This window comes from Carcharhinus amblyrhynchos, chromosome 20 (genome assembly GCF_965287045.1).
Source record: "Carcharhinus amblyrhynchos chromosome 20, sCarAmb.v2.hapA, whole genome shotgun sequence".
NCBI lineage: Eukaryota > Metazoa > Chordata > Chondrichthyes > Carcharhiniformes > Carcharhinidae > Carcharhinus > Carcharhinus amblyrhynchos.
The window spans coordinates 51,330,905-51,358,165 of record NC_137343.1 but is presented as its reverse complement, the minus strand read 5'-3'; the positions used below and the strand labels follow the sequence as shown (position 1 = coordinate 51,358,165).

The following is a 27,261-nucleotide window of genomic DNA, read 5'->3' as shown; positions in this document are numbered from 1 at the left end:
GTCTTCTTGAAGTCTGTTATTCTCCTCACGGTTTATACTTCTCCAAGTTTCCTTTTATCTGTAAAGTTTGAAATGATGTCCAGTGTACCCAAGCCCATCTATTTCAAAGCAGTGGCCTAAAATCTGAGCTGTAAGGAACACCAGTGTTCCCTTCCCCTACTGGTTTGAAAAAGAACAATTGACTGTGACTTTTCTGTCTCTTAGCTAATTTTGTATCCATGCTGCCACTGTCCCTTTATTCAATTGGTGTCAGTTTTGCTAGCATGTCTTTGACATCACATTTCATAATAGATGTTTATGAAAGTCCACAGACACAGCTGCACAATTCTCTTTGATATTCTGGTATTTCATCAAAGAGCTCAATCAAGTTAGTCTAATAACATTCTTTTATCAAATCTCTGCTGGTTGTCCATGACTAATCCAGGTGTTTTCCCAGGTGACAACTCATTTTTTTTTTCAGGTTTTTGCAGTGTGAGCGTTAGGCTGTAACTTTTGATTTATCTTCCTCCTTGTTTTAAAATAGTGAGCCGTTTGCAATCCTCCTGTACTCTAACACCATCCCCTTATCTAAGGAGGATTGATAGAATGTAACCAGAGACTCCACTACTTTCTCTGTTGGTGTCCTCAATGTCTTCGGCTGTATCCCATCTGGAGCAGATGACTTTGAGGGCTGCCAACCTTTTAATCACCTCCTCTTTATTTATTTTTATTCAATTTAATTTTTTGACTGCCTCTTCCATTATTGCTACATTATTGCAGTCTCCTCTTTTATGAAGATAGATGTGAAGTATTCATTCAGTATCTCAGCCACACTCTTGTCTTTACAAGGTAATTTCTGTTTCCATTCCTAATCGGTCCCACCCTTTCTTTAACTATCGATCAAAGGATCACTAAAGTTTTTAAAAATAAATTGATGTTGCCCACCAACCCATTCTCAACCACTCCAATTACCCTTCTCAGTTCATCCCTGTACTTTCTAGATTCAGCTTGATTTTCAACTGTATTATAAACTTGCTGTTTATCTCTAGAATCCCTTTGCTGTTTTATTTTAATCTCTAGCGTTAGTCATTCAGGGAACTCTAGCTTTGGATGCCTTTCCTTTAACCCTTTGTGGCAATGTGTTTTGTCTTACTTAAGCCATCTATCTCCTCTTTGAAGATCTTCTCATCCATCAGAAGACAAATTGTGTACAGCTCTTTGGAGTGATTAAATCTGCAAGAAAATGTTAACAAATGTGAAGAAGTGGGGAGAGATCATTTAGAACCTGGGAGTAACTGGTAATGGATGGTTGGAAATAAATGCTTTCTATAATCAATATGGTGCCAGTTCTATCCATGCCCAGGAAGTTGAAAATCTTACTCATGGCGTCAAAAGGATTATGATAAAAGTAGACCATGGGGTTTGGATGTTTTCTGAACATGGATGGTTTACCTGAGAGGTCCTTTTGTTACTAATCTGTTATGGGAAGAGACATGAGGAAAGACATTGATTTGATTTGAAGTTGCTGATGTTAAAGAAGAGGAAAGTACCTGTGTTTATTCTGAGCTATTCACCACCTCAGGATGGCCTGAAGTACTTTAAGCCAACTAAGTGTCATCGCTTGTTGTAGTGTTTGAAAATCAACACGGTTTTCAATGGAAAAATGACCATATCATCTGTTTGTATTATTGGTGAGGGGATAAGTGTTGTGTGCCAGTTATGATCCTAATCCACCTGAGTTTTGAAGCTAACTCATTTATGATAATATCTGAATTATTCGGCTTTTTTTAACCTTTCTCTGGGTCCTTTCCAAAGTGCACGTGTATTACTGGCTGCAGCATGTGCTCCCTGCGGTGTAAACATGGTACTTTCTCACTTGTATTCTGTGATTCAGGTTGAAGATGAATATAGAATCTTCCAGGAAGAAGCCAAAAAGCAGATAGATGACCTTAACCTGAACGTGGATAAACAACGAGCTGAACTGGAAGAGAAAGAAACTGAGATAAATGACATGAAAGAGACCATTTTTGAACTAGAAGATGAAGTGGAGCAGCATCGAACAGTCAAGCTCCACGACAACCTCATCATCTCAGACCTGGAGAGTAAGTGCAGTGGAACCTTCATTTGTGGCTTGTACGTGCTGTGTTGAGTTGCAGTTGAAGTACCTTTGTACAAACTTTATTTCTGCTCAGTGCGATTGTTTATAGCTGGTTTCTTTGAACTTCTGGAAATACAAGTTTGCAATTTTTGTATCACATGAGGGTGGCATGGTAGCACAGTGGTTAGCACTGCTGCTCCACAGCTCCAGGGTTCTGGGTTCGATTCCCGGCTCGGGTCACTGTCTGTGTGGAGTTTGCACATTCTCCTTGTGTCTGTGTGGATTTCCTCTGGGTGCTCTGGTTTCCTCTCTCAATCCAAAGATGTGTGGGTTAGGTTGATTGGCCATGCTAAAATTGCCCGTTAATGTTGTGAGATGCGTAGGTTAGAGGGATTAGTGGGTAAATATGTAGGGATACTGGAGTAGGGCCTGGGTGGGATTGTGGTTGGTGCAGACTCAAAGGGCCAAATGGCCTCTTTCTGCACTGTAAGATTTCTATGATTTCTATCCATTTGAATTCTGATAAGCATTCCACAGTATGATAAATTAGATTCTTTATGGATTTTGAGCAGGGGATTCCAAGCATCAGTTTAGGGATCACAGAAGGGACACCAGTTTCTGAAGGGGATTGATGTCGGAAAGTGACAATCATTAGGAGGCAGCAGGCAAGAAGCAGAGAACAGGATACAAGCTGGATGGTACTGTTAGAATAATTCTGTTACCTTATTGTTGTTCGTCCATCGTCATCAATGAGGACCTCGACACCATTAGTCATTTTGAGGCTGGTTGCGGTGTGTCTGAAGGTGACCGATCAGGCCAATTCAGGCACGGAATGTCCTGCCACATATTGGGCAGACTTGTGTAGACACTGTAGTTGTTGCGCTGGTGGCTGTGGACTTGCGCAGCTCACGCTTAAGTTGTGCTTCGGCAATGCACCTTGCTTCGTGAGCTTGACAGCCTTTGTGGATGAGGCAGCGCCAGGTAGGGCGCTTTTGTGCCAGTGTTTCCCAGGTGGTCGTGTCAATGTCAAGTGACTTAAGGAAGGCCTTGAGTGTGTCTTTGTAATGTCTCTTCTGCCCTCCATGCGAGTGTCTTCCAGCAGAGCGTTCCCCAAAAAGGAGCTGCTTGCGTATGCGCTCGTCTGACATACGGATGACATGACCTGCCCACCGGGTCTGTGCTCTCATCAGCAGTGTGTGGACTGATGGTGGACTTGCTCCAGAGAGAACTTCAGTGTCTGGTACTTTGTCTTGCCATCTGATGTATAATATTCTGCGAAGACAAGTCATGTGTAAATGATTGAGCTGTCTTGCATGCCTTCGATACACAGTCCACGTTTCACAGGCATGCAGGAGGGTAGTGAGTACCACAGCACTGTAGACCTTCAGTTTTGTTGCTGGGCTGATTTCTTGACGTTCCCATACAGAGGAGTACAGTCTACCAAAAGCAGAACTTGCCTTTGCTATTCTGCAGTTAACTTCTGTATCAATAGTCACTGCTTGGGAGAGGGTGCTGTCAAGATAAGTGAACTGGTGCACTGCCTGTAGTTTCTGTCCTTTGATTGTGATTATGGGTTCTGTGTACGGTGCATGAGAAGCAGGGTGGTGCATAACTTTTGGTCTTTTTAACGTTGATGGTGAGTCAAAGTTGTTACAAGCCATGGAAAATTTGTCCGTACTGACTTGCATCTCTGGCTCTGAGCCAGCATGCAGGGAGCAGTCATCGGCAAAGAGGAAATCTCTCAGAACAGTCTCCTTCACTTTGGTAATAGCTTGAAGTCTCCTCAGGTTGAAGAGCTTCCCATCCACTCTGTATTTGAGGCTGATTCCAGCAACACTGTTCTGGAATCATTCAGCATGGCAGTAAACATCATGCTGAACAGTGTGGGTGCAAGCACACAGTCTTGTTTAACGTCATTGGTGACCGGGAATGCCTCAGAGGATTTTCTGCCATCCAGTACTCTGATGTAGAGATGCTGGCATTGGACTGGGGTAAACACCAGTAAGAAGTTTCACAACACCAGGTTTAAGTCCAACCAGTTTATTTGATAGTAATCTCTCAAGCTTTTGGAAATGGTGTTCCTTCATCAGGTGTGTGCAAGGTTCTGATCAGAGAAAGGCATATAAAGACACACACAGTTTACAGAATACTGATTAGAATGTAAGTCTTTGCAGCTAACCTGCTATTCAAATCTTAAAGATGCAGACAATGTGAGTGGAGATAGCACTAGTATAGGTTAAAGAGATGTGTATTGTCTCCAGACAGGACAGTAAGTGAGATTTTACAAGCCCAGGCAAGTCATGGGGGTTACAGATAGTGTGACATGGTGGGTTCATGTTTCACATTGTCTGCATCTTTAAGACTTGAATAGCAGGTTAGCTGCAAAGACTTGCATTCTAATCAGTATTCTGTAAACTGTGTGTGTCTTTATATGCCCTTCTCTGATCAGAACCTTCTACACATCTGACGAAGGAACACTTTCCAAGAGTTTGTGGGGTTACTATCAAATAAACTGGTTGGACATAAACCTGGTGTTGTGAGACTTCTTACTATCCAGTACTCTGGCTATCATGGAACTGGCGTACTATCTGAATGAATTTGAGGGGGCAGCCAAACTTTGACATGAGCCTCCACAGGCTTTGTTGACTGATAGTGTCGAAGGCTTTTGTGAGATCGACAAAGGTTGTGTAGACCTCGTGATTCTGCTCCTGACACTTCTCCTGAAGCTGGCGCGCAGCAAAAATCATGTCAATAGTCCCGCAGCCTTTGCGGAAGCCACACTGTGACCCTAGAAGCAGGCACAGCTCCAGATGAGTGACCAGACGACTTACCAGGACTCTTGCGAGGATTTTTCCTGTGATGGAGAGCAGCGAGATTCCTCAGTGGTTGTCGTATACTTGTCAATTGCCCTTCCTCTTATAGAGGTGTACAATGGAAGCATCTTTAAGTTCCTGAGGAATGGATCCTTGCTTCCAAAATCCTTTTCATTTTGGAGACAATGAGCCTGTGATCTGTCCAGCAGTCAGCACCACACATGGCCTTGGTCACTCTGACATCCTGCCTGTCATTTCTCCTGACAATGACATAGTCGATAAGATGCCAATGCTTAGAGCGGGGGTGCATCCAAGAGGTCTTGTTACGGGTAGGCAGACGGAAAGTTGTGTTGGTGATGAGGAGGTCGTACGCTGCATAGGTCTTCAGTAAGAGTAGGCCGTTATTGTTACACTTGCCCACTCCATGCCTCCCAATGACTCCCTGCCAGACTGCAGAGCCAAACCCTACTCTTGCATTGAAATCGCCAAACAAGATCAGCTTGTTGGTACTGCTCACTGCTGATAGTAGGGTGCCTAGTTCTTCGTAGAACTTATCTTTCATTTCGTTCGGGTTGTTCGTTATGGAGGCATAGGCGCTGATCAGGGTAGCTTGACTTCTGTTCTGTAGCAGAAGCTGTAATGTCATAAGCTGGTCGTTCACACCCTTGGGTAGACTATCAAGTTTCCGAACAAAGTTACTCCTGACGGCGAATCCAACTCCAGCATCACGACGCTCATCACTGCCGCAACCGCTCCAGAAAAAAGTGTATCCACCTCCAGTTTCAGTCAACTGATCTACGTTGGCAAGACGAGTTTCGTTCAGAGCTGCAATGTCAATGTTGTATCTTACAAGCTCTCTGTCAACTAAGGCAGTTCTTCTCTCTGGTCTGTCTGCCGTAGCATTGTCCAAAAGCTTGTGCACGTTCCAAATGGCAGTGGTGAGCGTTGTCACCTTGTGTTTTGGTTTTGTTTTTGTTTTTGTTTGTTCGCCCACAAGATGGGATCCCCACCAGCTGTGGTAAACTGGCCAAGGTGTAGTGAAGCAGGCAATGTTTAGGGCATCTTTTCTCGCCCCTTCCTCATTCTACATAGGTGAGTAGTGCGTTCCTGAAGAGGACTGCTCAGTCGCCCAGGTAGACGCTGAGTTTCACTGCTGCTTCGGTCAATGGAAAATGACCATTAGACCTGAGCCGCCTGTGTGCAGATCCGTGATTACAGCTCCCAGTGTATCCACATCTGCTTTGTCGCTTGCCCATCGCCACAGGACTTCAACGGTTGAACAGGACGCATGATGATGATGGTGGCGACGAGACTAGCGCTTGATACGGATTAACGTGACGAGACTAGTGCTTGATGTGGATTAACGCGACAGAGTTGTGCAACATCTGCCTCTCTCTCTTCCCAACTCCCGTCGGGATCCAGTGGCAAGACAAGAGTCAAGACTGCTGGAGATGGGACTGGGTACTGTGGATGACCAGGACGTCTTCTGTGTCTTGTCCCGTCTTCGTGTTCCGCGACACTTGCAAAGACTGCCTTCTTGACCTTTGGACTTTCCGTTGGTCTTGTCTGCTTATGTGCATAAATGGGAGGTTACAGGTCAGTGAGCAGATCCTGAAGGACAACCTTGAAAGATTCACTGAATTGAAATTAACAAATATATTTAATTGTGGCAGTAAAATGTTAAATGAATTGTTGTAGGACAGGGTAGTAAGTGCCCACACAAACCATTTCACTTCCACCTCTTCCCTGAAGCTTATTCTACATTGATGTTGTTGATGATCTTGCTGTAAGGTGCTCCACCGTAATGATAACAGGACCAAGCTTTCTGTTACTTCATTGTACTGTTCGTTCATTGTTGAGAAGGGACCAACTTATTTATGAATCTGACAGTTCATTCTCCGTATAAAATGGTGAAAAGAAACATAGATGAATGAGGGAGTGGGACGATAGTGTGGAATGCTCATTACATATTATTGCAATTGCAAGTTACTGCAGTTTGGTACTGGGTGAAGTGCACGTCTGAGTTTCAAAGTGACAACGCCCTCCAATGGAGGGAGGCTGCTATTAAGCAGGCTGGTTGAAAAATCTGTTCAAACTTCACTACACATTTATGTTCCACAATGCTGTGGCTCTTGGATCCTGACACTTAATTTGGATTCCTTATTCAACCTAATGTACCTCAGTCATATAAGTATAATATATTCTGTTTTCCCTAACATTCATTAGCACCATTTAAAGAAAAGCTTTGAAAGCTTTGTAGTCTTTGTGTGGTTGCTCTATTTTAGCTGGTGGAAAGCCCAGACTTTTCATTCAATCCTTCACGGATTGTGAGATGCTGGCCAGACTAGCATTTGTTGCCCTATCCCTAATTGTCCTTGAGAAGGTGGTGGTGAGCTGTCTCCTTGAAATTCTGCAGTCTGTGGTGTAGCCAGAAAGAAGTCTCACAACACCAGGTTGGAGTCCAACCAGTTTATTTGTCTCAAATAAACTGGTTGGACTTTAACCTGGTGTTGTGAGACTTCTTACTGTGTTTACCCTAGTCCAACGCCGGCATCTCTACATCATGTAGGTGTACCCACAATGCTGTGAAGTTATTCAAGAATTTTGACCCAGTGACAGTTAAGGAATGGCAAAATAGTACCAAATCAAGGTGGTGTTTGGCTCGGAGGAGAACTTACAGTTGTTGGTATTGTCGTGCGTCTGCTGCTTTTGTTATTCTATGTGGTAGAGGTTGCAGGTTGGGGGGGGGTGGGGGCTTGTTGTGGGCATTGGGAGTATATCTTTTGGGGAGAATTGTGGGTATCAGGATTTTGGACAGGCGGTTTGGAAATGGCGAGAAGGGTGTTGAAGCTGGTCCTAGGATTTGGGAATGTTGGGTGTTGGGAAAATCATTCTCTTCCTGCATACATGCTGGCCTTGGGCACTGGAACTGTGCTTGGCTTCCCACCTGGAGCCCGAGGAGCACACCATGTCCCTGAGCTCTCCTGCTATGATTACCCCTATAAATTAAACCTTTTAAATCAATTAGTCTGGGGCCCTTCTTTCCTGATGCTTATTACTACAGAATGTACAAACTATAAACACAAAAAGATTACAAACTATAAGTGATAAAAGCAGTAAATACTTACCCAACCTTACCCTCTCCTTACCAATCAGCTCTGTCCCTTGTAGCCTCTACTGCTGCAGCATGGCAAGACCACTGACTGAAGATTTAAGAACTTGGAAAGCAAAGAAAAAATACAAAGAGCACTTCTTCCCCTCCGCGCAATTCGCACTGTGCTCCAGATGCCTGTACCCGCACTCACTTTGATTATGTCTCACTCAGAACATGTTCTGTCCTGTTGTTCGTGTGCAAGTTCACTGTGTCGGGGAATTCCTATGATCTGGGAGTAGTGGCATAGTTGGCAGCCAGAGAAGCAACTGAAGACTGTGGATCCACCTACCTGTGGACTGAGATAATCAGAGGTGGAAGGGGCTGTGACAAAACAGCCTCTGCTTGAGGGTCAACTTCAATCCTTCCCTCCTGGCTGTAGCTGGATGAAAGTTTCTAACATTGATATTTATTGTGGTTCTTTGTCTCCACAGACTCTGTTAAAAAGCTTCAAGATCAGAAACATGACATGGACAGAGAAACCAAAATCCTAAACAGGAGGTTAAGGGTAAGTTGTTTCTTTTACTGAGAGTTATTCAATTTGCAATTGTTCAGCATGATTGTAGCTAAGCCCTTTCTCAAAAGATAATTATTTAAATAATGGCTAAAGTAAAAACCAAACACCTTGGATGCTTCTTTCTATCCAACTTTCCTCATGATCTAACTAAACCCGTTGGCTGATTTCACCCCACTATTCCCTGATGCCGTGTACCATTCTTACTGGTACAGGAGAAGGTACATGAGAATGGTTTGTGGTTAATTTTGTCGCAACTCTTTCTTTATGAATTTTCCCACCTTCGGGGTTTAATGCCTATTCCAGATGATCTGTCTGAAGTGGGGAGTTGCATTCTGCTAGTGTACTCTAGCACTGATGATGTGTTAATACAATCCCTACAGTGCAAAAGGAGGCCATCTGGTCCATCGAACCTGCACCGACAGCAATCCTACCCAGCGCTTATCCCCATATCCCACCTATTCACCCTGCTCGTCCCCTGACACAAAGGGGCAATTTACCATTGTCAATCCACCTACCTTGCATGTCTTTGGACTCTGGGAGGAAACCAGAGCATCCAGAGGAAACCAGACAAGAGAAAAACATGCAAACTCCATACAGACAGTGACCCTAGGCTGGAATTGAACCTGGGTCTCTGGTGCTGTGAGACAGCAGTGCTAACCACTGTGCCGCTGAGCCATCCATACTCAGTGTTCTTTCAGTTGTTAATTTGTGTGCATTATTATTTTGGTTAAAGGTGAGAAGCTTATAAGGATGGAGCTATATCAATGCTTTTGCAAAGTTGTTGAGCTTTTCATGCATCGCCTCAAAAGCGACTGTATAACTGAGAAAAGCATCAAGTATACTACACTCGTGAGTGTGAGACACACTACAAGGGACTGACTCAACTCAAGCCTTAGTGTTGAAGAGATACTGGCCAAAGTATTTTGCCTATAACACTTGGAAGGCTTTTGTAAACCAGGAAAAGTCTAAGGGAATGTAGGTAGAATGTTTTCTGCTGGACTCTGGTTTCCCTTGTGGTGCCTTTAATGCTGTCACAGCCAACCAATGGACAGCTGATGTTTGAGTGTGGATTTTTGCTGAGTAATGAGTGAGAGTTGGAAAGTGCAAAGATGGTCCTTCAAGAGAGTGAAATGGGTTAGGTAAACCTCAACCCATTTCTGAAGGACAAACATTCACAACTCAGATTCCTCTATAATTTAACTTTGTTTTGTTGTCCTGTCATTATGGAAGCTCATCATGTAACATTATTATTTAATTTGAAACAAAATATTTCTCAAAAATAGGAGGAGTCAGCTGAGTGGCGACAGTTTCAGGCTGACCTCCAGACTGCAGTTGTTATCGCAAATGATATTAAATCTGAGGCGCAAGAGGAAATCAGTGACCTGAGACGCAGACTTCAGGAATCAATAGAAAAATCTGAAAAGCTCACCAAAGAATTAGAGGAAGTGAAGACACGCAAGTACGTGGGATGTTGTGATGTGACTTGGTACGTTGTACATTAGCTAGAGCTACATCCTCAGCTAGGTGAATGCTCTGTCATTATGTACAGTTGACCATTTTTATTGGTGCACTGGGGTAGGGACCAGAACAAACATGGAAGGATAGGACGAAAGCAGGTCTTAGGATAAAAAGAGAAGCCTGAGGTAGTACCTGGACATACTAAGCTATTAGTAAATTTAGTAGAAGTTGCAGGGAAATGTGTTGAAATGATTTTGAGAAATCTGATAATGAACACTTGAAATTAGAATGTTAAAGGGCAAATAAATTCAGGGATGAATGAGCACATAATGGCGGGGTGGGGGGGGGGTTGATAGTTTTGATTTTTCACAAGTCTGTACCAAGGAGTTATTTACTATGTAGCAACTTATGAAATGGGAAGTAAAGTTGGTGCTAAATACAAAATCAACTTCAAAAACCTAAATAGGAGTCATAAATGTAGGTAGGAGGGAGATCTTTCAAACATTTTTATATGCAGATCCTGGTATTACTTACAATATATGCAAATGTTGTGCTGTGGATTATCCAGGATATTACTGTGCTGCTAAGGTGGAGCAATGTTTCCTGCCCCTTTAAGAACTGAAACTTAAATTGCAACAAGTGAGCATAATCTGAGTTCATGTAATTGTTTCGTTAGGTTGAGGTATGCTTATCAGTTTACATTTGCAACCCCAACCCAGATCATTCTCCATGTGTAACAGGATCGTTTATAAAATCTACAAGTTTGCAGCTGATTTGAAATTTTGCAGGCAGACTGAAACAAGTAGGAATCATTCAAACATTTGCAGAGGGATCGGATCTCTGGGTTATCCAGACATGGAGATTAATTTTATAGTTCATTCTGGGTAAATAATTAGTGTTGAAACGATGGTTCCAAAGTGGATCAGTGATAAATGGTCTATATTAGAAAGTGGGATTAGATAAATCTTATGAAACCATTCCCCCCCACCATTCTCCATTTTCACCGGCAGTGGTAGCAGGGTGTACGAAACCGGAAAATTCCATACGTAGTTTCTGCGTGGTGGATGAATGTAGAGGGCAGGAGAAGCCATAAAACATATTTCAAGAATAACCAAATGGGAATATTCTAGTCATTCAATTGTAATTATGGAGTTTGGGAATCTTCCCATGATGTCTGCTGTGACATGCTTTGGAACAGAAAGGTGATAAGTATCCTCACTGAAAATGAATCAGCAGTGGTTAGCACTGCTGCCTCACGATGCCAGGGACCAGGTTCAGTTCTGGCTTGGGTCACTGTCTGTGTGGAATCTGCACGTTCTCCCCGTGTCTGTGTGGATTTCCCTCGGGTGCTCCAGTTTTCTCCCACGCTCCAAAGATGTGCAGGTTAAATAGATTGGCCACACACAATTGTCCCTTATTGTCCAATGCCGTGAAAATTAGGTTGACTGGCCATGCTATCTTGTCTCTTAGTATCTCAAGATGTGTAGGTTAGAGGGATTAGAGGAATAAATACATGGGGTCACGGGAGTGTTGGATACCGTTAGTGTTGATTCAGCTTAATGAGCCAAATGATCTCTGCACCATAGGGATTCTATGATTTTATCACTCAACTGAGGATCTGAATGGAGCAGTCTGCAGGAGAGTGTTGATGGATGTGTAAACCAAGAATGGCTTGCCTGCTGCTGTTAAGGAGCATGGAGGAGTCCTGCTCCAAGCTGGCAAAAAGGATCACTCACATTTGGCTTTCTCACTAGTTATTGCTCCATAAGATTAGAAAAGAGCACTTGGGTGACCTCGGATTTGCATGGGCCAAATGTCCTCCTGTGCTGTAACTTTTCTTGGAGTGGCTAAAGAATAACAATGGATAAGTAAGGTGTCCATATTTTCCGTGCTTTGTGTTACAAAGCTACCCTGCAAACCATGGTTCTTAAGTCTGTATGTCCTGTCTGGTTCAGTATTACATGTTTGTTATTGTACAGACAAAATTAATCAAAGTGATGCTGAGCGTCAGGAGTTGAAGTTTCATGCAGTTGATCTTGTTTACTTTGAAAAAGATGTTTGAAACAATTAAATAACAGAAGATTTTAAGTCTTTGAAAGGAATTGCCAAAAATGATTCAGGCAAATTGGCCATTCTGGCACATTGGTACCATGGGATTAAAATTTTAAATGTGACAAATTTTGGAATGAGAAGCTAAGTTATGTGGAACCTTTTCATCTAACAGCTGATGAGATTGTGGAATGAGAAAAGGCCATTAAAACCATGTAAGTTGAATTAAAGAATAATTGGTGGTTTTGAATTGATGATTGAAGAATATGGTGAGAAGGTGGGGTTGGGATATGAAAAATATGAATGAATTCTAATTGCCTTTTCTGCTAGGAGATCTTAAGGGTTTTATGCATCTTGAGGAAAACCCTGTATTGCACTGTTCTTACTGTAAAAGTTAGTGGCCATGGCTGTGAAATTTTCATTGTGACGAACCATGAAGAGGTCTAACCTTGAAGAGCCTGGTTTCAGCTGCTTGCTTCCATGTTATGATGCAGCTAAAATCAATCACTCCCTATGGGAATCCTGATACATAAATCCTACCACGAGAAAATAACTCCTTTCAGCATTAATGTTAGCAACATGACCCGAGCCATAATTGACTGTAATAGAGTTTGTTCAGAGATGACTGTGCTTGATGTGTTGCAATATAATTTTGTGCACATAGTGGTAACGTTAATTTTGATCTTTAGGCAGGATGAAGAGCGGGGGCGTATGTATAATTACATGAACGCTGTCGAGCGAGATCTGGCAGCTTTAAGACAAGGTATGGGTCTGAGTCGCAGATCATCCACCTCCTCTGAACCATCCCCAACTGTCAAAACGCTAATTAAATCCTTCGACAGTGCTTCCCAAGGTAACTGTAACATTTTCTACTTGAAAATAATTATGTTTAAATTGTTTATGAATTCAGAGGAAACTAAATCCCTTTGATCAGCTCAGAAAGGGGCTATTTAATTACAAAAAGCATTGTTTTGATTTTCTGCATTCCCCCCCACCACCCCCCGCCCCCTGAAATATTCAGCACTGTATTTAGACACTATTTTGTACAGATTGGATAAAGCAGAATTCTTCAGTATTGACTGAAATCCTTTAAATGGGACCTTCGTTATTAGCAGCCAATCACTTGTTTTTTTTTTAGAAACTTGCTTCTTTTCCTTTCCTGCTGTTTATGGGAATGAGCATATCCACCCGGTATCAAGTTTGGCATTGGCAGCTTGCTGTGTGGGAACTATTGAACTAGGCTTGGCCAGCATTTGCTTCCCATCCCTAAATGCCCTTGATAAGATGGTGGTGAGTTGCCTTCTTGAATTGATGCAGTCCGTGTGGTAAAGGTACAGACAGTGTTCACATCCACCCTGTCAAGTCCCCTCAGGATCTTTCATGTTTCAGTCAAGTTGCCTCTTACTCCTCTAAACTCCAGCTGATGCAAACCTAGTCTGTTCAGCTTTTCCTCAGATATTAGTCTCATAAACCTTCTCTGACTACTACCAATGCATTTACATCTGTACTTAAATGAGGTGAGCATTACTGTACGCAATACTTAAGATGTGGCCTCACCAAATGCCCTGTATAATTGATACATAACCTTCCACTTTTTGTACTCATAGTCATAGAAGTTTACAGCATGGAAACAGGCCCTTCGGCCCAACTTGTCTATGCTGCCTTTTTTTTAAAACCCCCAATTGCCCACATTTGGCCCATATCCCTCTATACCCATCTTACCCATGTAACTGTCTAAATAAAAACATAAGAAATAGGAGCAGGAGTAGGCCATCTAGCCCTTCGAGCCTGCCCCGCCATTCAGTAAGATCATGGCTGATCTGTCGTGGCTCAGTTCCACATTCCCGCTTTCTCCCCAAAACCCTTAATCCCCTCGCTGATCAAAAACCCATCAACCCGCATCTTAAAAATATTTAGCGAGGCAGCCTCCACCACCTCAACGGGCAGAGAATTCCAGAGATTCACCACCCTTTGAGTGAAGAAGTTCCTCCTCAACTCCATTCTAAACCGCCCCCCCTTTATATTGAGGCTGTGCCCCCTAGTCCTACTGTCCTTTCTGAGCGGGAAGAGTCTCTCCACCTCTATCCTATCCATCCCATTCATCATCTTATACGTCTCAATGAGATCTGCCCTCATTCTTCTAAACGCTAACGAGTACAAGCCTAGTTTATTCAGCCTCTCCTCATAGCTTAACTCCGGTATCAGCCTAGTAAACCTCCTCTGCACTCCCTCCAAGGCCAAAATATCCTTGCGTAAGTGCGGCGACCAAAACTGCACACAGTACTCCAGCTGCGGCCTCACCAATGCCCTATACAGCCGCAGCAAGACCTCCCTACTTTTATATTCAATCCCCCTCGCTATGAAGACCAGCATCCCATTCGCCTTCCCGACCACCTGCTGCACCTGCAGGCTGGGTTTTTGCGACTCATGCACAAAGACAAAATTGTACCTGCCTCTACTGCTAGCTCTGGCAGCTTGTTCCAGATACACACACTGTGTGAAAATGTGAAAGAATTGCTCCTCTGGACACTTGTAACTCTCCCCTCCCCTCTCACCTTAAACCTATGCCCTCTACTTTTAGACTCCCCTATCTTTGGGAAAACATATTGACCATCTATCTGATCTACACCCCTAATTACTTGATAGACCTCTGTAAGATCACCCCTCAGCTTCCTACGCTCCAGAGGAAAAAGTCCCAGTCTATCCAGCCTCTCCTTATAACTCAAACCATCAAGTCCTGGTAGTATCCTAGTAAGTCTTTTCTGCACTCTTTCTGGTTTAATAATAATCTTTCTATAATGGGTTGACAAGAACTGTACCCAGTATTCCAAGTTTGGCCTTACCAATGTCTTGTACAAAGAAAATTATAGCACAGGAACAGGCACTTCGGCCCTGCAAGCATGCATCGATTGAACTGCCCAACCTAACTAAAACCGCCAACACTTCCAGGGATCATATCTCTCTATTCTTATCCTATTCATGTACTTGTCAAGACGCACCTTAAAAGTCACTACCTTATCCACTTCCACTACCTCACCCGGCAACGAGTTCCAGACACCCACCACTCTGAAAAATCTGCCTTGTACATCTCCTTTAAACCTATGCCCTCTAATAATTGAATTTTCCATGCTGGATAAAGCTTCTGACTATCCACTCTGTCCATGTCTCTCATAATCTTGTAAACTTCTATCAAGTCTCCTCTCAACCTCTGTCGCTCCAGTGAGGACAAAACAAGTTTCTCCAACCTCTCCTCATAGCTAATGCCCTCCATACCAGGCAAAATCCTGGTAATTCTTTTTGTACCCTCTCCAAAGCATCCACATCCTTCTGGTAGTGTGGCAACCAGAATTAAACACCATATTCAAGTGCCGCCTAACTAAGATTCTATAAAGCTGCAACATGACTTGCCAATTTTTAAACTCAGTACCCCAACCAATGAAGGCAAGCAAGCCGTATGCCTTCTTGACTACCTTCTCCATCTGCATTGCCACTTTCAGTGACCTGTGTACCTGCACACCCAGATTCTTTTGCCTAGCAATACTCTTAAGGGTTCTGCCATTTACTTGCAATCTGTATTAGACCTTCCAAGAAGCATTACCTCACATTTGTCCAGACAACTTCAACAAGACTAAGAGGGGATCTTATTGAAACATATAAGATGATTAGAGGTTTAGATAGGGTGGATAGTGATAGCCTTTTTCCTCGGATGGAGAAAGCTAGCACGAGGGGGCATGGCTTTAAATTAAGGGGGGGTAGCTACAGGACGGATGTCAGGGGTAGGTTCTTTACCCAGCGGGTGGTGAGGTATTGGAATGCCCTGCCTGCTGCAGTTGTAAATGCGTCTAGTTTGGGGGCGTTTAAGAGATCTCTGGATAGGTTTATGGACGAAATGGGATTGGTATAGGCTAGTGGGTCATTGTTTTTGTAACTGGTCGGCGCAACATCGTGGGCCGAAGGGCCTGTTCTGCGCTGTAATGTTCTATGTTCTATGTTCTATTTAAGACGTCCCAACTCCTTTATTCAATGTTCTGACTGATGAAACCAAGCATGCTGAATGCCTTTTTCACCACTCTGTTTACCTGTGACTCCACTTTTATGGAGCTGAGTCTGTACACCTAGATCTCTTTGTTCTGTAACTCCTTCCAATGCCCTACCATTAACTGAGTAAGTCCTGCCCTGGTTCAGTCTACCAAAATGTATCACTTTGCATTTATCTAAATTAAACTCCATCTGCCATTCGTCAGCCTGCTGGCCCAATTGACCAAGATCCCGTTGCAATTTGAGATAACCTTCTTCACTGTCCACTCTGCCACCAATCTTGGTGTCATCTGCAGACTTACTAACCATGCCTCGTATATTCTCATCCAAATCATTAATATAAACGACAAGTAACAGTGGACCCAGCACTGTTCCCTGAGGCACACCACTGGTCACAGACCTCCAGTTTGAAAAAAACCCTTCTACAACCATCTTCTGGCTTCTGCCATCAAGCCAATTTTGTATTCATTTGGCTACCTCACCCTGGATCCTGTGAGATTTAGCCTTATGCAGCAACCTACCATGTGGTACCTTGTCAAAGGTCTTGCTAAAGCCCATGTAGCCAACATCAACTGCACTGCTTTCATCTACCTTCTTGGTTACACCTTCAAAAATCTCAATCAAATTTGTGAGACATGATTTTCCACCTAATAAGTCCTTGCATCTCTAAATGTTGGTAGATCCTGTCTCTCAAGGTGCCTTCCAACAACTTACCCACCATAGATGTGAAGCAATTCCTCTTTCAATAAAAATAATATTTAATTAGCCTTCTTAATTACTTGCAGCATCTGCCTTCTAACCTTTGTGTTGCATGCAGAGGACTCCCAAATCCTTCTGCATCTCTGAGCTCTCTCATCTCATATTAAGAAATAAGAACATAAGAAATAGGAGCAGGAGTAGGCCATCTGGCCCTTCGAGCCTGCCCCGCCATTCAATAAGATCATGGCTGATCTGTCGTGGCTCAGTTCCACTTTCCCGCCCTCTCCCCATAACCCTTAATCCCCTCTCTTATCAAAAACCCATCAACCCGCTTCTTAAAAATATTTAGCGAGGCAGCCTCCACCACTTCAACGGGCAGAGAATTCCAGATATTCACCACCCTTTGAGTGAAGAAGTTCCTCCTCAACTCCGTTCTAAACCGCCCCCCCTTTATCTTGAGGCTGTGCCCCCTAGTCCTACTGTCTTTTTTGAGCGGGAAGAGTCTCTCCACCTCTATCCTATCCATCCCATTCATCATCTTATACGTCTCAATGAGATCTCCCCTCATTCTTCTAAACTCTAACGAGTACAAGCCTAGTTTATTCAGCCTCTCCTCATAGCTCAACCCCCTCAACTCCGGCATCAGCCTAGTAAACCTCCTCTGCACTCCCTCCAAGGCCAAAATATCCTTGCGCAGGTGCGGCGCCCAAAACTGCACACAGTACTCCAGCTGCGGCCTCACCAATGCCCTATACAGCTGCAGCAAGACCTCCCTACTTTTATATTCAATCCCCCTCGCTATGAAGGCCAGCATCCCATTCGCCTTCCTGACCACCTGCTGCACCTGCAGGCTGGGTTTTTGCGACTCATGCACAAGGACCCCGAGGTCCCTCTGCACCGTCGCCTGCTGCAGTTTTTCGCCACGTAAGTAATAGTCCTTCCTACCATTCTTCCTACCAAAGTGGACCACCTCACACTTGCCAACATTAAATTCCATTTGCCATTTCCTGGCCCATTCGCCCAGCCTATCTAGATCCTTCTGCAGACTCTCCACACCCTCCGCACAATTTGCCTTTCCCCCAATCTTGTTCAGATAGTATATTTTTTATTTTTGCTGTCAAAGTGGACAACCTCACATTTTCCCCAAAATGTGCTCCATTTGCCAGATCTGTGCCTGCTCACCTAACCTAGCTATATTTTTTGTAGCTTCTTTATGTCCTCTTCAGAACTTAAGTTCTTACCTATCTTTGTGTTAAAAGCAGATTTAGCAACCATCCAAATAATTTATCTAAGTTGCAAAGAGTTTAGGGTCCAGCACTGAACCCTGTGGCACACTACTTGTTACATCCTGTCAACCAGAAAAAGACCCAATTATGCCCACTGTTACCTGGAGCTGTACCCATCCAGGCAAGTGGAGACAATGCCAGCACACTCCTGATTTCTCCTTTGTACCCAGTGGACAGGCTTTGGGGAGTCAGGAGGTGACTTACTCACCACAGGATTCCTAGCCTCTGACCTGTTGTTCAAGCCATATTATTGTTATGACTGGTCCAGTACAGTTTCTGGTCAGTGGTAACCCCAGGATGTTAATAATTGGAAGATTCAGCAATGACTGGGGCGGCACGGTAGCACAGCGGTTAGCACTGCTGTTTCACAGCTCCAGGACCTGGGTTCGATTCCCAGCTCGGGTCACCGTCTGTGTGGAGTTTGCACATTCTCCTTGCGTCTGCGTGGGTTTCCTCCGGGTGCTCTGGTTTCCTCCCACAGTCTAAAGATGTGCGGGTTAGGTTGATTGGCTGTGCTAATAAAATTGCCTCTTAGTGGCCTGAGATGCATAGGTTAGAGGGATTAGTGGGTAAAATATGTCAGGATGGGGCCTGGGGATGGGGTTGTGGTCGGTTTAGACTCAATGGGCCGAATGGCCTCTCTCTGCACTGTAGGGTTTCTATGATTTCTATGATGATGCTGTTGAATGGTAAGGGTTAGATTATCTCTTGTTCGAGGTGGTCATTGCCTGGCACTTGTGTATTTCGAATGTTACCTGGATATTGTCCAGGCCTTTCTGCATCAGGACATGGACTGCTTCAGTATCTGAGGAGTTGCAAATCATGCTGAAAATTGTGCAGTCATCAACAAACATCCCACTTCTGACACATCAGAAAACTGAAGAAATAGAAGCATTAGGCCCTTCAAGCCTGCTCCGCTGTGCAATACCATCATGGCTGATCTATTCTGGCCTCAACTCCTTTTCTGTGCCATTTCCCCTCCATTCCTCAAATGGTTTCAAAGGGAATGGAGTATAAAAATAAGGAAGTTTTGCAAAAGCTATACAAAGGATCAGTTGGACCATATCTGGGATACTGAGAACAGTTTTGTGCCCCTTATCTAAGGAAAGATACACTGGTATTGGAGGCAGTCCAGAGAAGGTTTATCTCGGGTATGGAGGGATTTTTGTACGAGGAGAGGTTGAAAAGTTTGAGCCTGCACTCGTTGGAGTTTAGAAGAATGAGAGGCCTGCAGGATTCTTGGAGCCTTGACAGCGCAAGTGTTTCCCGTTGTGGGTGAGTGTAGGATCAGACAACATAATGTCAGAGTAAGGAGCAGAATTAGGCCACTTGGTCCATCGACTCTGCTCTGCCATTTAGTCACAGCTGATATTTTTCTCGTTCCCATTCTCCTCCCTTTTCCCAAAATCCCAGATCCCCTTATTAATCAAGAACGTATCTAGCTCTTTCTTAAAGACAGTCAATGACCTGGCCTCCACAGCCTTCTGCAGATTCAGCATTCTTTGGCTGAAGAAATTCCTCCTCATCTCTGTTTTAAAGGATCATCTCTTTAGCCTGAGGTTGTGCCCTCTGGTTCTAGTTTTTCCTACTAGTGGAAACATCCTCCACATCCAGCCTTTCCAGGCCTTGCAGCATTCTGTAAGTTTCAAAAACATCCCCCCTCATCCTTCTAAACTCCAGCGAATACAGATCCAGAGTCCTCAACCATTCCTCATATGATAAGCTCTTCATTCCAGGGATCGTTCTTGTGAACCTCCTCTGGATCCTTTCCAAGGTCAGCACGTCCTTCCTTAGGTATGCGTTCCAGAACTGCTCTCAGTACTCCAAATGGGGTCTGACCAGAGCCTGATGCAGCCCCTTTTAAGATAGGCTGAGATAATCCGATTTTTAATCAGTAAAGGAATCAAGAGTAATGGGAATAAGGTGGGAAAATGGAGTTGAAAATTCTCGCATCGTATTAATCATGATCTCACTGAATGGTGGAGCAGACTCAATGGGCCAAAGGGCCTACTTCTGCTCCTATGTCTTATCATCTAATTATATAACACCAGACAATAAAGTGGGAATGATCTCAATACAAACACAAGAAAATGATTCAAATATTCATGATTCTCGTCCAACAATATCTTTACAGGCATGTAGAAATTTGGAAAGGTAGAAAAATTTGCTACATCTTATACTCTAATATCTTGGGTAAGTATGCCATACATGTGAACCAACTTGCAAACTGTTGTCAGGTCACCACACTCCAAATTAAATGACAGATGTGACCAAAGCAGAATTTATAGATTTTCCAACAAACCACTCGGGCATTTTTCATACCATGAACCAGCCAGTCTCTCTGACCCTCTGTCTTTCATATGAGGGTTTCTAATCTCCACATTTGCTAACCTTCCTTGGAATTATCTACAATTGTTGCTCCTAGTCAGATGGTTTCAACCAGGATCCAGCTCCCGAGTTTCAATTTCACCTCCTAAGATTCCTTTCTTTTGGATCTCCAAGTACACTCGTGTTTCTGAACACACTTTCAGCTCTCCGATCATGACAAGCAGAACACCAAAGTAAAAGTTTATTTATTAGTCACAAGGCTTACATTAACACTGCAGTGAAGTTACTGCGAAATTCCCCTAGTCACCACACTTCGGTGCCTGTTTTGGTCAATGCACCTAACCAGCAATTCTTTCAGACTGTGGGAGAAACTGGAGCACCTGGAGGAAACCCATGCAGATATGGGGAGAATGTGCAAACTCCATACAGACAGCGACCCAAGCTGGGAATCGAACCCAGGTCCCTGGCGCTGAGAGGCAGCAGTGCTAACCACTATGCTACCATGTCGCCCCATTGCTCCAAAAGGGTACATTTGCCCTACGGCCTGTAGCAGAGCCACCAAACTTTGGTTGCCTCCTTGGATCTTCAGGCTTCTCTCAATCCCAGTTTGTTTAAAGTCTCCTCTCTGCATCTCCTCTCTTTAATTTGGAGAAGTTGATGTGCTCTTTTCTCTCAATTTAATGCGATCTGTTTCTGATCTCTGGCTTCATCTCTTATGTGGAACCTTCTCCTGGGACCTGTTTCTATCCACTCCCTGGTTTGAGATCATCTTTGATTGGGACCTTTCTCCTGCCTCTGTCCCTGGGATATCTTTTTTTTTGAATGGCGCTTTGGTTCATGTCATCTGACCTCCAGTTTCACACCATTTCGCTCCCTTGCTTCGTTTTCTTCTGCGATGTGCACAGGCCTGGTCCCTGTCCTAAAGATGTAAATATGCACATCTGGCTTCTGCATGTGTAAAAGTCCAGAGGCCTGAACTATGGCTGCGATTTAAACTTCTGTTTAATTTCTCTCTTTCATCACAACGTGGGCTGCAGCAGTTCACCACCTTCTCTTGGGCAATTAGGAATGGGTACTAAATGCTGTCCTGATCAGGGACACCCACATGCAGAATTAGCTTTGTTTAAAAAGCCAAGCCCCAGCGTGGTGTTGAGTAGACTTCCTTGTCTTGGAGTTTGCCAATGTCTGACTCTTATTGAAGGTCTTTGCCATGAATATGGCTTCCAAAAGTGAAAGAAAGTGCACATTTTTTTAAAAGATATGTAGCGATGGCCAATTTTCAAAAGGTCCTTATCATTTATACAAAGATTGAATGTAGCTTTCTGGTCTGTTGCCTGTGGAGTTAAGGACTGATCTTTGAGCCCTGGTGTTGTCTCTGAAAGGAATGAAGAATGATCAAAAAATCTCAACCCAATAACAGCAACCCATTAGGCAGTGTTCATTTAGAGAAAACCTGATAATAGAAAGCTAAGTTCAGGGGGCAGGGTGAGCAAATGTCTTTGATATGTAAAGCTGCTCTTCAAACTGGGGACATCTTAGTATTTTAATACATTAGAAAATCTTTTGCAGATGGCATGCCTATGGTCGCAGGCTGCCCTGGTTCCTGGAACTATTCAGACAGTGTTGATAGTGCTCTGTGTTCATTAGGTTAGATGCTGCAGTTTGTGTAAGCCCTACTTTTAAATGCTTCTTCTCATTTCCAAAAAGAAAACATTTCAGAATGCCAACACACCAGCTGACTGCTGTTCAAAATATTGTAATTCAAATATGTAACTTGTCTTTTTAAAATACACGCATTTGCTTCGTGTACAAGTAAGCATTTTGCGGGAGGGGTAGGTTAGGATGGCTAATATGGTTATGTTAATTGGATATGGTAGATGCTGTTTAAGTTGCTCTTTCTGAGCTAAAAGTAATTATTTTGTTTTTCCAGTTGTCCCGAACACTACTGCAGCTGCCATTCCACGAAGCCCTCTGAGTCCAAGCCCTCTGAAAACGCCACCAGCAGCTGCTGTATCACCAATGCAGGTTAGTAAGTATCCACAGCACATCTGACTGTATGATTTGATTTGATTTGTTATTGACACCATGTATTAGCATACAGTGAAAAGTATTGTTTCTTGTGCGCTCTACAGACAAAGCATACCGTTCATAGGGAGGGAGAGAGTGCAGAATGCGGTGTTACAGTCATAGCCAGGGTGTCGAGAAAGATCAACATAATGTGAGGCCGGCCTGTTCAAAAGCCTGATGGCAATAGGGAAGAAGTTGTTCTTGAGTCGATTGATACATGACCTCAGACTTTTGTCTTTTTCCTCACAGAAAAAGTTGGAGGAGAGAATGGGGTGCATGGGGTCCTTAATTATTCTGGCTGCTTTTCTGAAGCAGTGCGAAATGTAGTCAGTGGACTGAAGAGTTTTCCAATGATCCTTCTCCTGGGGCCGTGATTATTGAGACTGGCTTCAAATCTGAATATTGATGTACTTTCCCACCCATACTTAAAATTTCACAGTTCTTGGGCATGTAAACTTTTTAATTTGATTAGCTAAACATAGAACACTACAGCACAAACAGGCCCTTCGGCCCACAAGTTGTGCCGATCATATCCATACCTACCAGGCCATAGAACTATCTAACTCCCAATCCCATTAAATCCCATGCATTCATCCAGAAGTCTTTTAAAAGACCCCAGCGAGTTTACCTCTACCACCACCGATGGCAGCCGATTCCAGTCACTCACCACCCTCTGAGTGAAAAACTTAACCCTGACATCTCCTCTGTACCTGCTCCCCAGCACCTTAAACCTGTGTTCTCTCGTAGTGACCATTTCAGCCCTGGGAAATAGTCTCCAAGAATCCACCCTATCTATACCTCTCAACATTTTATAAACCTCTATCAGGTCACCTCTCAATCTTTGTCTCTCCAGGGAGAAGAGACCTAGCTCCCTCAACCTATCTTCATAAGGCATGCCTCCCAATCCAGGCAACATCCTTGCAAATCTCCTCTGCACCCTCTCAATAGCTTCCACATCCTTCCTGCAGTGAGGCAACCAGAACTGTGTACAGTACTCCAAGTGGGTTCTGACAAGGGTCCTATAAAGTTGCAGCATCACCTCCTGACTCCTCAACTCAATCTCTCGATTAATGAAGGCCAGTACACCATACGCCTTCTTGACCATATCCTCTAGCTGCGAGGCCTATTTAAGAGTCTTAAGGACCCAGACCCCGAGGTCCTTCTGATCCTCTACACTGCTAAGAGTCCTACCCCTGATATTGTACTCCTTCATCCCACTGGACCTGCCGAAATGGACCACTACACATTTATCCATGTTGAAGTCCATCTGCTACTTCTCCGCCCAGTCTTGCATCCTATCTATATCTCACTGCAACTTCTGACATCCCTGCGGCCTATTCACAACACCACCAACCTTCGTGTCATCGGCGAACTTACTTACCCACCCCTCCACTTCCTCATCCAGGTCATTTATGAAAAGGACAAACAGCAAGGGTCCTAGAATAGATCCCTGGGGCACTCCACTGGTGACCGACCTCCATGCAGAAAAAGACCCATCCACAACCACTCTCTGCCTTTGCAGGCAAGCCAGTTCTGGATCCACAAGGCCAAAGCCCCTTGGATCCCATGCCCTCTCACCTTCTCAAGAAGTCTTGCATGGGGGACCTTATCAAACACCTTGCTGAAGTCCATGTAAACCACATCCACCACTTCTTCCTTCGTCAATGTGTTCAGTCAGATTTTCAAAGAACTCAAATAGGCTCGTAAGGCACGACCTGCCCATGACAAAACCATGCTGACTATTCCTGATCATACTAATCTTCTCTAAATGCTCATAAATCCTGTCCCTCAGAATCCTCTCCATCAACTTACCTGCCACTGAGGTTAGACTCACCAGTCGGTAATTTCCCGGGCTATCCCTGTTCCCTTACTTGAAAATAGGAACCACCTCCGGAACCTCTCCCGTCTCCATCGACGAAGCAAAGATCATCGCCAGGGGTTCTGCAGTCACTTCCCTCACCTCCCTGGGGTAACCTGGGGTACGTCCCATCCGGTGCTGGCGACTTATCTATCTTGATAGAATTTAAAAGTTCCAACACATCCTCTTTCTTAACGTCCACATACCCAATCTTTCCAGTCCGCCGCAAACCTGTAGTACAACCTCCCAGATCCCTTTCCACCGTGAATACCGAGACAAAGTACTCATTAAGTACTTCTGCCATTTCTTCCAGTTCCACACAGACTTTTCCCCCTTCACCTTTTATAGGTCCTATCCCTTCTCTTCTCATCCTTTTATTCTTCACACACAGTTCCTGTTTCTTTACAAAACATTCCATTTACACAGCCTGGAACCTTGACAATAAGTGTGGAGAATTTATTTGTGTATTTCTATAAACTGATTATTCTAATTTCTAAAGAACTTTCAAAAAAAAACAGAACGAGTGATATTTAATAGTAGAGTACATATGGACTTTAATGGTCTTTGAACTGAGTGAGTCTGTGCAATTTCTTTAGCGTTTTGTTTTACATTCATATTATGTTGTGCTGATTAGGACTTTAACCTGGTGTTGTGAGATTTCTAACTCTGATTAGGATAACCAGCAACTGAAAAAGGCAGGAGCAATCATGAGAATGGCAACACTGTGACAGGAAGAGGGCAGTGTTGTACCTCATAGACAAAACACACATCTCCATCATACTTTTGTTTGTAAAATTTTCTTCTGAAATATTAAGTATACAGTCATTGTCATCGTTTTGAAGCGCAGAAAGAAGCCCTTCAGCCCATCTTCTCTGTGCCATCATCAGGCACCGATCCTAATCCCATTTTCAAGAGCTTGGTACTTAGTCTTGCATACTGTGGTGTTTCATATGTGCTTCTAAGTATTCTGGGTTCCATTGATTGCAAGTGGATGCAGGATGTAGTGGTAATGCTCAGCTGAACTGTTCTGTCCTTCAGTCATTTAATGGGGTAAACTACAGTCTAAGATATCAACCTGTAGAGAGATTTGCATTATCGAACTAATGATATGAAAACAATCTTTCTATAGCGAGGTCTGTATGATTGGCATTGATGTTGTTCAAATTTTTTTGCTGTCCTATAGGATCTGAATACCACTGGGTACCATGTCAATAAGTATTATCGGATAGCCAGTTGAAATATTTTGTTGAGATATTCGGGTGCAAGTTGGGAACTTAAGTGCTCCTCCTTGACTGATCAATTCCTGCTTAAAGGACTAGCGTTTAGGGGCCATAAGTAAGATTGTGTGTACACCATTTCTGAGCTGTTTGAAATACTTCAGTATAATTTAATATTGATCTATAGCAGTGTCTAAGTTTAGATAAGATTCTGCCTCACTCAAAGAAAATTGAGGATACCAAGGTGTTGGGGATTTACCTGCTTTAGACAACCTCTTCCAGAGGAAGATATTCAGTTCGGAATACAAATGAGAGTAACGGTTCAACTGTGGCATGCAGTCAGAGCAAGTCCATCACACCACGAGTGGTTCAGCTGCAAAAGGGGGTATAAGAAAGAGTGCAAACGTAACGATGAGGTGATTCGACTGTTAGGAGAATAGGCAAGCATTTCAGAGGAATCCTGAAAGAGAGATGTGGTCCGCAGTCAGAATTTAGGGAGGTTACAGAGGTTTACAGCATGGAAACAGGCCCTTAGGCCCAACTTGTCCATGCCGCCTAGTGTTTACCATTGAGCTAGTCCCCATTACCTGTGTTTGGCCCATATCCCTCCTCACCAATCTCATCCATGTAAGGTAGGTTGAAAATGAGAAAGCAGGACCTCAAATGTTGTAATTTCCAGATTGCTCCCAGTGCCACATGAAAGTGAGTGCAGAAATAAGCAGATAAGATAGATAGCACAAGAATAGGGAATAGTAGTTAATATGTGGGGTCAAAGTAAAAGAGAGTAGCCTAAATCAAGGTTACAATGTATGCAGTGTGTGGGGAAAGTAAGGTTGTTGAGTTATAGGTGTGCCTTGCTATGCAGATACATGATATTGTGGCTATAACAGAGAACTAGCTTGTGGAAGGGCAGGGCTAGGTGTTAAGTATCCTTGGAAACAAGGTGTTCAGGAACAGTAGGAAAGGAAGAAAAGGAGGAGGGATGGCAGTATTCATAAAGGAAAGCATTGCAGTGCTGGAGAGAGAGAATGTCCAGAGGGCTCAAGAACAGAATCTATTTGGCTACAGTTAAAGAACAAAAAAGTGTGCAATTACATTGCTCAGTGTAGTCTATAGACTGCCAACTAGTGAGAAAGATGTCAAGGAACAAATTTGCAAGGAAACTAGATGTAAGAATTAGAAAGTGGTTATAATGGGGACGTAGAAACATAGAAAAACTACAGCACAAACAGGCCTTTCAGCCTACAAGTTGTGTCAAACATGTCCCTACCTACTAAGCTTACCTATAAACTCTCTATCTTACAAAGTCCCATGTGCTTATCCAAAAGTGTCTTAAAAGACCCTATGGAATCCGCCTCCAGCACCACTGCCGGCAGCCGATTCCACGCACCCACCACCCTCTGAGTGAAAAACTTATCCCTGACATCTCCTGTGTACCTATTCCCCAGCACCCTAAACCTGTGTCCTCTTGTGGCAGCCATTTCAGCCCTGGGAAGAAGCCTCTGACTATCCACTCGATCAATACCTCTCAACATCTTATACACCTCTATCAGGTCACCTCTCATCCTTCGTCTCTCTAAGGAGAAAAGACTGAGCTCTCTCAACCTATCCTCATAAGGCATGCCACCTAATCCAGGCAACATCCTCGTAAGTCTCCTCTGCACCCTTTCAATGGCTTCCACATCCCTCCTGTAATGAGGTGA

At 43.7% G+C, this 27,261-nt stretch overlaps 1 protein-coding gene across 7 annotated transcripts in view; it reads left to right on the top strand.

The window, feature by feature from the left end:
* Positions 1–27,261, top strand: part of specc1la (sperm antigen with calponin homology and coiled-coil domains 1-like a) — a 281,487-nt gene that overhangs the window by 89,404 nt on the left and 164,822 nt on the right. For 5 of the 7 annotated variants that reach the window (XM_080208607.1, XM_080208610.1, XM_080208604.1 and 2 more), the window contains exons 5-9: positions 1,874–2,081; positions 8,476–8,549; positions 9,842–10,044; positions 12,755–12,918; positions 22,347–22,441. In XM_080208607.1, coding sequence (XP_080064733.1) covers positions 1,874–2,081; positions 8,476–8,549; positions 9,842–10,044; positions 12,755–12,918; positions 22,347–22,441 — 744 coding nt within the window. The remainder of the gene's footprint in view (positions 1–1,873; positions 2,082–8,475; positions 8,550–9,841; positions 10,045–12,754; positions 12,919–22,346; positions 22,442–27,261) is intronic. The other 2 variants (XM_080208609.1, XM_080208608.1) reach the window with 1 other exon arrangement.